The 12865-nt window shown below is 31.6% G+C and overlaps 2 protein-coding genes across 4 annotated transcripts; one reads left to right on the top strand and one right to left on the bottom strand.

The window, feature by feature from the left end:
- Positions 1-2485: 2485 nt before the first annotated feature.
- On the top strand, positions 2486-6101 carry LOC100800018 (probable LRR receptor-like serine/threonine-protein kinase At1g14390). The gene is made up of 7 exons (XM_006573034.4): positions 2486-3845; positions 4555-4688; positions 4783-5026; positions 5115-5308; positions 5421-5473; positions 5549-5660; positions 5751-6101. Exons 1-7 carry the CDS (start codon positions 2627-2629, stop codon positions 6027-6029), a joined length of 2235 nt encoding a protein of 744 aa, XP_006573097.1. The 5' UTR covers positions 2486-2626; the 3' UTR covers positions 6030-6101.
- A 709-nt stretch (positions 6102-6810) lies between these two features.
- On the bottom strand, positions 6811-10328 carry LOC100500581 (uncharacterized). Of its 3 annotated transcripts, none has more exons than XM_006572768.4 (6): positions 10003-10328; positions 9214-9352; positions 9087-9112; positions 8282-8371; positions 7854-7942; positions 6811-7081 (listed from the first exon to the last, which is right to left on the bottom strand). In XM_006572768.4, the coding sequence occupies exons 2-6, from the start codon at positions 9336-9338 to the stop codon at positions 6953-6955; spliced, it is 459 nt and encodes a 152-aa protein (XP_006572831.1). In that variant the 5' UTR covers positions 9339-9352; positions 10003-10328; the 3' UTR covers positions 6811-6952. The 3 variants fall into 3 exon arrangements, with proteins under 3 accessions (XP_006572831.1, XP_040870458.1, NP_001236381.1); XM_041014524.1 differs by having other exon boundaries at positions 9879-10237; NM_001249452.2 differs by having other exon boundaries at positions 6927-7081; positions 9990-10150.
- Positions 10329-12865: the final 2537 nt, after the last annotated feature.

Genomic DNA, 12865 nt, shown 5'->3' with positions numbered 1-12865 from the left:
GAGGAATATTAATAGACACACTCTTTAAGTTAAGTTTATTTATTGATTAAAATATATTAAAAATTATAAAATCATGCTAAAACTTATTAAATGGGAAGTAAAACTTATTTAATATTATAATTACGAACAAATTTCTTAAATTTAATCTAATAATACTGAGTGTATTTAAAAGAATATGTTACTATTATCTAGTATTTCTTTCTGATAATCATTCTATGTATGGAAGCTGTGAGAAATTAATTGGGTGTGGCCTTCTTCTGCGCAAATAGAAATTGAGTTGGAAGTCATAGAAAGTTGACGAAATCTCATGTCCATAAATATAATGACATAAGAGACCATGCTAGAATTGTCATACTGAACTTCAATCTTTATGGCTGCTTGTTGTACTGATATGTTGCAACCAGTAATGTGTCAAAATTTCAGGCTTAGTTTCTGATGCTGGAAACATCAAAAAGAGGATTAGGTGTAACTAATTCAGGGCACATTAAAAGGTAATAATGTGTAGCAAGTAGCAACCCGAGACTTTAAATTTCTCTATGCCTTTTAACACCTTGCCGACACAAACCCACAATCAGCAAATTCCAAAACTCAAGGTTTAACTTTGTTATACTCCATCCGTTCTTAATAAAACAAGGGAAGTATGTTTAAATTTGCAATTAGAGTGTAAGTGCAATTAATACTGAACTCAAGGAAAGTCAATGTAAGTAAGTTAATCTTTTAGTAAACTTTTCTTTAAGGACACATAATTTTAACTTTTTTTTTAAATTTTGAATTCAACTTTTTTTTAAATATTATGCACATATTTTTTTTTATAATTTCAATTTTCCTTCTTTAGTTATATATTTAAATTTTACTACCTAAATTAGATATTTATATTTCCTTCGTAGCTTTTAATATTTTCAAATTTAGACAATTAAATAGACATACATTATAAAAGTTAACAAATACAAGAGATCCATCAATGATTCTATAATAGATTCTAATATCATGTCAAAAAAATGAATTTAAATCTAATTTAATCTTATAAAATTAACTTATAAATAAAAATTATTTCTCATTTATATAATTTATTTTGATATTATTTTTAATTAATTTGAGATTTTAATATGTTACTTTTGTTCAAGACTATTTGTGAGATGTGAAATTTTTAACACATTTCTTTATCTAAGAATGACCACAATTTTAAGTTATTTTTCTAACATAAATCAGTTACCGAATAGTTTTTCTAAGAACATAAACCCAGGAAATATAGTTCCCCTCTGTTGATGAATATTATGAATATAATTTTAACCTAGTTGGAACATGGATGAAGTCTACAGCAGCCAGATGATAGGAGCTTAACTGTAGCATTGAAGAATCCGAATAAACAAGAATTTTACGAAAACCTCTCCTTCACACCAACTTGTTCAGTAAAGAGAGCAGAACAACCAACGAATTTGGCAGAGAAACACACAAGAAAACTCCATTCTCATCTCTCAAAATACATATACTATTATTTATTTAAAATTTTCCTGAATTTAATTAAAATATTGTTTAGAGGAAAATACTCTCCCACATCGATGTACGACTACTTCAAAATTGATGATGCACTTATTGATTCATACGAGATACCTAAAAAATTTAAAGAAAAAAAAATTAATTTTATATAAAAAAAATTGCAACAATCTTGAAATTACAATGTGCCTGTATCGTATACAATTTCATACTCCAAAAACATAACTTTCCCGTGAATTACAATGTAATGCTAAATTGTTATGTAGCATTGCGGCAAAATCACGTATCATATTGGAGTATAACTGTGATATAGTGATACTCGTGCGTGGCTTCACATGAATATTTTCTTTTTTAGAAAAGAAAAAATTGGGTCAACATTAACATATAGGCAGGTCCACAATAACATGCCAACACCCAAGTAAAAAACTGTGTTGAACTGTTGAATTTGGCATCGTGGAAAATGGGGCTTCATGGGTCCACGTGGCAGCATATAAAACCTGGTTGTAATTAAGATGATGTAGTCTGCGTAGCATCTGATCAGGATTCTTGACTTACACTCTTTGAAAAGGTTTCCATCAACAACTTTGGTGGCTTCAGTTACATGTAATCATAAAATCCCACTCTTTTTTAGAATCCCAGATTCTCTTTACGAAGTTTCTACCAGCTCCACCTTATCGAAACTTTCTATCCTCATATCATGCAAACAAATCAATAAGTTATTAAATTATGCAATACTATACCAAATAATAATAGAAATGTCAGCAGCAAATTATCTAACATACTTTTTATCACACTTTCTATTATTAAATGAAAATTATTAAAAATTACTTTATATTTGATTATAATAAATTTTAATTGATAACAAGAAATGCATTAGAAAATAGAAATAAATGTTTCCAAAAGTATGTGTTTTACTATAATAATAATAGTAGTAGAAGAAGTCAAGAATTTTGCAGAACATTAATATTTGGAGCAATAACTGCTGCTGTTACAGTTAAGCTTCTTGGTGGCATAGAGAATTTCAATTCGTTAGCTTCAACACTGCAATATATAGTTATACACTGTTCTTTCTGAGACTCACTCACCATTCTTTGTCTCACTACAACACAGGTGTCAATTTCACCCTCAGAAAATGAAGAATTTCTTGGTTTCTTTGTACTACTTGTTTCCTGCAATCATTGCAATCATTCTTGTGCTGCTCACTCCAATTCCAAGTGCACAGCTAACGACAAGTGAGAACAGAATCCTTCTCCAAGTTCAGAAGCTTCTTGAATACCCTCAAGCTCTTCATGGATGGACCAACTTGACCAATTTCTGCTCCCTCCCTTCCTCTCCTTCTCTCAATATTGTGTGCTCCAATGGCCATGTAACCGAGTTAACTGTCGTTGGAAATTCATCTGAGACTCTCTCAGAAAGATTCTCCATTGAGTCTTTCTTTACTGTCTTGACAAAGCTCTCAAATCTGAAGGTGTTGTCATTGGTGTCACTTGGTTTGTGGGGTCCCTTGCCCTCCAAGATTGACAGGTTCTGGTCTCTTGAAGTGATGAACTTTAGCTCAAACTTCATTTATGGGGAAATCACACCTTCAGTGTCCTCTTTGAAGAATCTAAAAAGTCTTGTTTTGGCTGATAATCTTTTCAATGGAAGTGTGCCTGATCTTGGAAAACTAGCTTCTCTTGAAGAGCTCAATTTGAGTGGCAACAAATTAGGCCCTGAGTTCCCTTCATTGAGCAAGAATCTTGTGAGGGTTATCTTGAGAAACAACTCTTTGAGATGTAGAATCCCTCCTCAACTCATGCATGTTTATAAACTTGAGCTGTTTGACATCTCTTCCAATGTGATATTTGGAAATATCCCGTCATTTATTTTCTCTCTTCCTTCCCTCAAGTACCTAAAGTTGGCTTCAAACCAATTAAGTGGTTCCCTTTCTTTGAATGTGTCATGTAGTTCTTCTCTGACTTTTGTTGATATCTCACACAACCTCTTGGTGGGAACATTGCCATCTTGCGTTGGTTCAAAGGCTTCAAACCGAACAACACTTTATTATGGGAATTGTTTGATAAACAGAAGCTTAAGTGATCAATATCCATCTTCTTATTGCCAGAAAGTGGAGGCCTTAGCTGTTATTAAGCCATCAATTAAAAGCCAGAAGAAGGAACCAGAGATGCAACTAGGCCAAATTCTTGGTATTGTTGGAGGTGTTGTGGGAATTTCCGGGCTTCTGGCTCTTCTCATTTGGTGCATCTTCAGAAAGTCCAAACCAGAAAAAGCAGACAGTGATTATAGCATAGACATCTCTGCTCCAGATAATTTCTCTGTCCGTGCTTATCCAAGACCAAATATTAATGCAAGTAAGGACATTATTATTATTATTATTATTATTTAATTATAAATTGCACTCTGGTGTCTAGAGGTATGTTTACATAATTACGTTACAGTATTGCACCGCATTTCTCTCAGTTGGAAATTAATATGTATTTCACTTCGATCCATATTTATATAAAAGAACTTGTTAGGGACATTTTTTTGCCTTTATGTGATTGTTGATATTATTGACAACTAGTCGTTCATCTCTATTATGAATTTTGAAACTTTGGAGTATAAATAAAGTCTTTTTTTTAGTAAAGTTTCCAAGTCGATAATAAAGGGTGTTTGAAACATCATTTCCTAAAGTTCTAAAATCAACAGAGTATCTAATAAGATTAGTTGTCATTGAGAATAAATGTAATAGAGGAAGAAAAAAATGTTTTGGGTGGTTCATTTATAATTATTTATCACTACTATGACATTTGTATAGTTTCAAATAGATTAAAATGTAGTACATTTCATTTCTCAAAAAGAGAGAGTAAATCTTTAAAATTAGATACTATATACTTTAAACATCTATTTTAATACAATGGTATGGTACAAAAGGCTTGGTTGTTGTTGTATGATGATATGATAAATCGTGCACATGTTAAATTCAGATCATAATTTTCGTACCTCTTATGGTGGTTTTCGTATTCCTGGCCTTCTATTTAACTCATGCATGAATTGTTAATTTTCCCCCTATGGAAATAGGACGTCCTCCTCTACCAATGAGGCAACCTTTTCTTGGATTCCCACCATACTGCATTTTCTCATTAGAAGAAATTGAAGATGCTACAAACAACTTTGACCCATCAAATCTTATAGCAGAAGGATCACAGGGACAGGTGAAAGAATCTTTTATTTGTTCATTTGTTTCATAATGATAATCTCTACAAGATCAAGTGGTAATGGCCTATACTCTTGCTTGCATTTGCACAGCTATATAAAGGTTGGCACATAGATGGTTCAATGGTCATGGTCAATTGCGTGAAACTAAAGCAGAAAAGTTTATACAAAAACAGTATTCAGAGCTTGAAGGTATTGCCCTATTTAAGGCACAGGAATTTGGTGAGTGTTCTAGGACACTGTATCATTACTCATCAGGACCGTCCCCAAATGATAAGCACAGTATTCATTGTATTTGAACATGTCTCAAACGTGTCATTGAGGGATTACCTTGCAGGTAAACAAAACATTCGCACAGAATTAACTGCAAAGGCAAATTAACACTTGTATGACCAAAAAATGTAACATGAAATTCCATGTAACAGATAGGAGAAAAAGGGAAATGCTGAAATGGCCACAAAGAATGGAAATCAGCATAGGCATTGGAAGAGGAATCCAGTTCTTACACACCAGAGTTCATCCTGGCATATTTGGCAACAATATAAAGATTGAGAATATTCTGTTGGATGATTGTCTCAACGGAAAAGTTAGTGGATACAGCATTCCATGGCCGTCCAAGGTTAGAGTTAGAAAACAATATATGTAATTTGACTAGTTCTCAGTAATATTTGCATGAAGTGCCTCTCTTGAAGTCTCTAACCTCGATGAAATCTGCCTTTGTCAATATTTAGAAAGGTCATAACAGCAAACTTTGTGAACAAAGATCCACTAATCAAATTGGAAGGTATATTTCTCAGTTTAATCTATATATTTCTTCCAGTGATGCATCCAAAGTATAACATGTTATCCCCATATGCAGCATTGATGATGCAGAAAAGGAAGACATCTATCAGTTTGGTGTTATTCTACTTCAAGTTATCACTGGCAAACTAATTACATCTTCCAGTGAAGTAGAGGAGGTGAAGGATGAGGTATGCATGAGTATGACATTTTATTCTTAGCCAGATTTGTATTGTTGGATTTGTTTTTCCTATTTTTAATGTCCTCTTTGTCTTGTTCAGCTGGAGAGAGGTTTAGCAGAAGCTGCATCACCATCTCTGAGGGGTGCATCACCATCACTAAAGGGTACATCACCGATACTAAAGGGCGTGTTCGATTCTTCCCTCCGGGAGACTTGTGTGTATGAATCATTGAAGACTGCAGTTCAGATCACCATCAGTTGTCTCAGCAAGGTTTCAAGTAATCGCCCTTCAATAGAGGATGTTCTCTGGAATTTGCAGTACTCCATGCAAGTTCAAGAGCCAAGGACCAGCGGTGTACACCTCTTTTCAAAAATGTAAACTTGCTGTAACAAAATGGTTTGCTCACAGTTCATAAGTATTTAATCATAAAGAATAAGGGCTAGTTTGATTCACTTCTCACTTTTAGTTTTAAAAAGAGTTTTTTAAAATAATTCTGCTGTTACTCGGTAATCTCATCCAAATCAAATTTTAAAATATGGAAAACATGACGCGATTCAACTTGGTTCAAGACAAAAGTTTCAGAGATGTTATTTACCATTAGATCTCTTTTGACAGCTTCCTCCACTGTCCTCCTCTTTACAAGATTAAAAACTATGAAAACTATTCTTCTCAGTGGTACCTCCCAGGACCTTTTCTGTATGTGTCCAAAATCTTTTTTTTTTTTGTTTCGAAATTGTTTCCAAAAAAAGTATTTTAAAAACCAAAAACAGAAACAGTTGAGATGTTTCCTCATCCTCTTCTACAAGCGCCTATGGTTGGGGACAAAATTTTAGAAAACAGAATGTGTTTATGGGACAAACACTCAAATGTGCTGAGGAAATGTATAAACTTTATAAAACAGAAAACTGTTTTTGCAAACAGTCAACAAACAAAGCCTAAAATGGAGTTGTAAATATATAATTTCTTAAAACAGGCCGACACTTTTCAATATTACTATTATTTAAGTACCTATCTAATTTTTATTTAGGTTCCTACCAAGCAATCCCTTGTTCCCCTCCTTGAACCTTCTGGGGGAATGACTTTTTTTTTAGATCATAGGTCCAACATAGTCTGCTAATGAGTATTGAACAAAACATAATTCTGCACAACATAGAGATCATAGGGTGGAATGTCCATTCATATAAGTTTGAACAAACACATTGTCAAGGGTTACAAAACACAATTGTTCTTTTAAGTACTTATATTGTTATTCAATCAGATCCTTTGACAACCTTTTAACAGCAATAGAGGCTCCAAGATAATTAATCAGCAGTCCAACTCTGCTCAACAATGTCTCGTACTCTTCTGTTGTATTCACGTTTGTTTTCACTAAATATCCGAGCAGCTTCTGAATTTGCTGGAGAGTTTGGGTTTGGATCACAAAGCAAGCTCTGCAACAAGAAACTCAGTTTCATGTAAGCAGAAAGTATTCAGAGCAAAAGCACAAGCAACACATTATATTCTTCAAAATGCTTACTAATTAGTCATGTGTTTTTCTTGTTACCTAGGCTTTTGGAGGATATCTAATCCTCTTATCTTGTACTTAGCTCTTTTCCATCTCTTATCATAAAGAAAACAGTGATAGAACTAAAAATACAGTGATTTCTTACATAAAGGAGAGAATAGAAATTTTTAAGGAGGACATGATTTGTTTTCTAGAAGCCTACTACAACAGTTTTTTCTTTTAAGAAGAAAAAAAACTGAGATTATGATACAGCCAGTTGTTATTGAACCTTGTAGAACTTCCTAGATTCTTAACCACTTTTTTTGTTAGTAAACAAGAAGGCATGCACAGGCATAACTGAAGAATAAGATGAAATGGAAAAAATAAAAGACTGCAAGGTCAAAACTGACTGATAACGGTATTGTTGACAGACGAATCTGACACTTGCACATGAATCTACATATGATACACTCTTGAACTGTTGTGAGTATGCAAAACTAATTGAAAGGCAATATTTCTTATTTCTTATTTCTTAGTCTTAACAGACAAGGAAGGTAAAGGCTCCTACACCATCATAACTCCACACAAGTACAACAATGACTCAAATAAATCACTGCTATCAAAAGAAAGGTACACAGATTTTGGGATGGGATACAATCAAATTAGTGTTAACATTAATAGTCTTAAAGCAATGCCAAAATATAGAGAATCACTGTGACCTGAATTGAGGTAAGTATTGCAGCAACATCATAAATCGGACTCCATTGATTTTGTAAAATGTCCAAACATATGCTTCCATCTGCATAAACTAAAATTGACAAGGAAAAGGGGCTCAGAACTGGAAGTTACCTTACTTGACAAAAGAAAATAGTACTGATTTCCATACAGATTCATTGATCCATAGAAAGAAAGACAAAAGCAAACTCTTTATTAACTATTTACCAGTGACTTCCAAAATCCAAATTCATTTGGTAGAATTAAATAATGATTTTCAGTTCTGTTTGAGTTGGATTGTAAGCTTTTGGGTGCTGAATAGTGAATATGCAAATAGTTCAAGTGGTTGCATTTCAATTCCATTATTGATTGCAGGGTCCTATACATGTTGGCTCAGAAAGACAGACAAGGCGAGTTCTAGTTTCCTACTTACTGTTTGGATGAAACATTTGAGAAACAAAGCGCACTGCTGGTGGTTTATTAGGATAATCCTCAATGAACTGAAGTGTTAGCTTAAATGTGCCTGAAAGACACACAAATTAGATCAGATAAGCATGCTGAAGTTAGAAAACACAGTAACCAGGTATAATTAAAATACCCTCACATGAAGAATCTAACAAACAGTAAAATCAATCTCTTAAAGAAGCCTAAAATCAATACCACAACATGTAGCACTATAAATATCTGCATGAATCAAATAAAAGAGCACCATCTTTCTAGATGCTTCCAAATTGGATGACAGATAAAGAAACTCTAATATTCTTGAAAATTTTCAGCACTTGCATGCTAAAAAAATCATTTGATTGTACTTTACAGCAACAAAATAATAATAATATATAGCTGGATGCAAAGTTGAACTTTCTTCTTCTCAATTATTTGTAAATGCAAATAAGCCCAAGTCTCCTACTAATCCACAAAGGCTCATGGTTGCGCTATCATATCAACGGGTAATAGAAAGATGCTATTTTACAGGGGCTAATCACATACTAAACAATCACAACTGATCATTATAATACGTGAATCTTCAGTTAAATGTGCAGCAGGGGTTATCCCAGTTATATGATTTGGTTTAAAGTGTTGAAGTTCTTCATAGAAAAGGACTGTGCAATCTTTGGTTAGTGAGTGGTGCAGAGGAGGAACAAAACAGTATCTTAGGACATGCAAAGAAATTTTCATATGAATATTGAAACAATATATAAAGTCTTTTTGAGTAAATAAGGTAGAAGATATTGTTGTACCTCCATCCCAAGGGGTGTCATCTGGTCTAGAAAAACAAGAAAAGCATAATTAGACCACAAAAGGGAACAAACCCCTAAGGAAAAAAGAAATCTTAGGATTTGTAAATTCTTCAGTTTACTATCATACCCAAAGATAACTGCATTCCAAAGCATAATATTATTGTCTTGGGGAGCCCCACTGATGCCAGCAGGAGGATCTAGTTGCAATCTTTTGAAATCTCTCATGAGTCTCTTCCTTGCTGGAGTGGACATTCTCACAAGTCAACCTATTTTTCAATCAAATCCAACACAAGCATTGGCAATCAGTAATTGACAAGCCATTGTCTATAGAGAAACAAGAGAGAGAGAGAGAGAGAGAGAGAGAGAAAGCAGTATCAGCAAGCAACTGATTGAAGAAAGAAGCAATCTATATTACACAAAACATTAAAAGTTTAAAGGAATCAAAACCCACACACAATGAGAGATAAAATTGATTTTACATTGGTTCAAAATAATCAAGCCAGTACACTGATATACAATTATCAAAGTTCATAATTTCCAGAATTATGTATGATGGAAAACCAATTCCTACAGACGAAGTGTTATTTAGTCCTCCTGGTATGCATCATTGAGTTTAAAGCTGGATTCTTTTCACAGACAAAGTCAAAACCGCAACGTGGGGGGAAGCAAATTCATTCCTACACAAACTTGGTTTCTCAAAAATCACAAGCCCAAATTCCTCACTCAGCAGATCAATTCTTCCACTTTTCTAATAATAAATTTCCAATGCAGGATTTGTAAAAAGTAACCAACCGTTTAACTACCAAGCAAATGGGAATCACTTGGTTTCATTAACAAACCTTCCTAGAACATCAAAATCAAATTTTTAAGCAAAACTGGGGTAATGTAAAGAACAAGAAGAACCTAAGAGAGATACTTGTGACTTGTGGTGAAGGGTGCAGTCCCAGGAGAAAGCAAAAGATGGAACGGCTTATAAAAGATGTGAACGTGAACAGAGAATTTGATTTGATCATTTGAAAAGTGCTTCCATGATTATCAGTACTGAGAGAAAGAGATTCTTCTTCTTGCTATTATCATCATTATCATGATTTTAAATTTCGGTTGAAGTCGCGGACTCGCGATTGCGGTTGCTTGCAGTGAGTTAGAAAACCATTAAAATGCAGACAATTGTGGAAAAATCTTGATGCGATTGGATTTTATTTTTAAGTAAAATTTTGAGTTTTTTTAACAAAAATTAGTCATAAGTAAAATCAGAAATATTTTACACCACTAATAGAGGCAGAGCTTCTTGATTATAGGAGGGAGCCATGTTCTCCCAAATTTTAAAAAAATTTGTGTGAATGTTTAAGGTATTTCTTACCAAACAGAAAAATAAAATAGATAAAAATAAAGAAGGATGAGAAAAAAATATGTGAAAAATAAAAGTGTTTGGTTGAAGAAAGATAGAACATGTGAAATTATCATAAATAGGTGAGAAATAATGCAATGAGTTCCAACATTTTTAAAATTATTTTCACCTTATTTATTTTTTTTAAAAATCCTAACTATTTTGCATTTACCCTAAATTATTTCAATCCCCCGTAATGAAAGAGTCAGTTTTATATAAAAGTGAGAAAATTAATTGTTAATCATACAATTATAAATATTCAATATATAATACTTTATGACCACTTAAAAACATTGTGTTTTAATTTTGATTATTTATGATAAAATCAATGATCAATATCATTTTTTCTTTTCACAGTAATTTGATATTTTATTCTTCTTGATTTAATATTATGATTAATATTTTTGAAAATTAAGTGTTAATCATATAATTACATCTGGATAGTCAAAATTTAATATTAGGTTAAAAATTAAAAAAATGTATTTTACACAGTGAGGACATATTGCTTAGCTATTAGACTTTTTTTTTTAATGTTAGTATCATGAAAATTACATAGAAAAACATGGTACGTAGAAAATGATCGCATGATGAGTCATTTTAAGAATTTATATTTTCTTTTGTTTTAACAAAAACTAGATAAAAAAAATCTATGAATTTAAATGAAACTATCGAATAATCAGTAATTTATGAATATTTTTTTTATTTAAATCTTATTTTTGGCTCCCCTAGTATTATTGTTGAAGCTCCGCCATTGTACTAACATGGTGTTAATTGTGAAAAATATATTTATCTATCAAAACGAAAATATTTTCAAGATACTAAATCAATTTTCACTCAATGATTTTATTAATAAATAAATATTTAAAAGTGAAACATGAAATCTATTTTTGATTATGATTTTTGTTAGTTAAACAAGTAAATTTTTAGTTTTCAACTTAATAGAAAATTGTTTAATATTTAATACAAATTACTATAATAATTTCAATAAACATATCCATTTTAGTTATAATAAGGTTGTAGTTTATAAAATAATAGAACAACTTTTGATAAAAGTATTTTCAATTCAATAATTAGTTTGTAAGTTATTTCGATAATAATAAAAAATATGGATTGGAAAAATCAAATTTTGAGAAAAAATGGAAATTGAAAAAAGTAAAGGATTTAGAAATGTGCACTAAAAAAAACAAACATAAATTCGTAAAAGTGGAGAATTAAATACATACATCATAATCGGCTGAACATTTGTTAATTTTGATGGTAGGCGTGTTGATATTTTAAGGAATTAAGTGATAGTGTATCAACCTCCTTAAATTGACCGTCAACTGTTGTATTTATAAATTTGCAATACTAATGGTCAAATTACAAGATTTCGACACGTGTATAAAGACATTTTTTATACAATGATCTAATGTCGGTGGTTATCTTTGCATAAGTTTTTCACAACCACGCTAACTGATACTTCAATATGTCAAAAAATAATTTACTCTTCAACGCTTTTCAATCTCACATGGGTGAATGAAATTATCGAAATGAACAATTCCAATCAAAATAAAGTTCCTTCATTTGCACAATCAAGTTTCTCAATTTTTTTCCTATTCTACTTGTTTTTTTGAAGGGTTTCCTCCATTCGTCTTCAAGCAATTACATCAAAATTTAATTTTCATAACTTAATCAAATTTTACATAACAAAAAGTAACACATGGTTAAAAAAAACAACAATGAACACAAAATTATTTTAGTTTAATGACTGATTATAATTTTTTTTTTGTCTTAATCATCTCATTCATTGTAAAAAAAAATCTTGACTAATCCGGAGTTCGATCAAGAAATAAGTAAAATCTAATAAAAAATTATTTTTACTAAAGATTATACTCAAGAATTACTCCAACGATTCAACCTTATATTGCTTATAAATTTGAATATGAACATGTAACTACGTTAAATTAATTTAAAATTGAATGAATAAAATATAGAAAAAAATCTAAAAAATAATAGTACTAAAACAATTTCTTCCCTCTTTAGCTCAGGTACTCCATTTAGAAGGGTCTAAACTACCTCACAAAAATTAGCCCGTCTTTTAAATGTTTCAACGATCACATTAAACTTTTTATGTATTGTCGAATTGATTTAATTTATGAGTTATGCTATATAGGACGAAACAAATTTGTACGAAATGTTAATGGGGAAAACCAATGTTTAGTCGTCCAACACTTAATCGTTAACATCTATTTACTGGAAAGAGTAATTAAGAGAAATCATTACTTTTACCTCCTGAAAACTTGGCATCGATCAATATAATAATGTCATCTTACATAATGGAGATTAAGAAGAATGACAATATGATTAATTTAGTACCCAAAATGAAAATTTCAACAAAATACTATTTTGTTAG

The sequence above is a fragment of the Glycine max genome, chromosome 1 (genome assembly GCF_000004515.6).
Source record: "Glycine max cultivar Williams 82 chromosome 1, Glycine_max_v4.0, whole genome shotgun sequence".
In the NCBI taxonomy this organism is placed as follows: Eukaryota; Viridiplantae; Streptophyta; class Magnoliopsida; order Fabales; family Fabaceae; genus Glycine; species Glycine max.
The sequence above is the reverse complement of the archived record's forward strand: the minus strand, read 5'-3'. Positions and strand labels throughout refer to the sequence as shown.

What these genes read in the sequence shown, in the direction of transcription:
- LOC100500581 (XM_006572768.4), bottom strand. Translation starts at nt 9,338, where the DNA reads ATGTCCACTCCAGCAAGGAAGAGACTCATGAGAGATTTCAAAAGATTG. An exon ending in TGGAATGCAGTTATCTTTGG is followed by an intron (nt 9,113 to 9,213) that starts GTATGATAGTAA and finishes TTGTTTTTCTAG; the next exon opens with ACCAGATGACACCCCTTGGG. An exon ending in TCAAATGTTTCATCCAAACA is followed by an intron (nt 7,943 to 8,281) that starts GTAAGTAGGAAA and finishes TGTCAATTTTAG; the next exon opens with TTTATGCAGATGGAAGCATA.
- LOC100800018 (XM_006573034.4), top strand. Translation starts at nt 2,627, where the DNA reads ATGAAGAATTTCTTGGTTTCTTTGTACTACTTGTTTCCTGCAATCATT. An exon ending in ATTGAGGGATTACCTTGCAG is followed by an intron (nt 5,027 to 5,114) that starts GTAAACAAAACA and finishes TCCATGTAACAG; the next exon opens with ATAGGAGAAAAAGGGAAATG. An exon ending in GCATTCCATGGCCGTCCAAG is followed by an intron (nt 5,309 to 5,420) that starts GTTAGAGTTAGA and finishes GTCAATATTTAG; the next exon opens with AAAGGTCATAACAGCAAACT.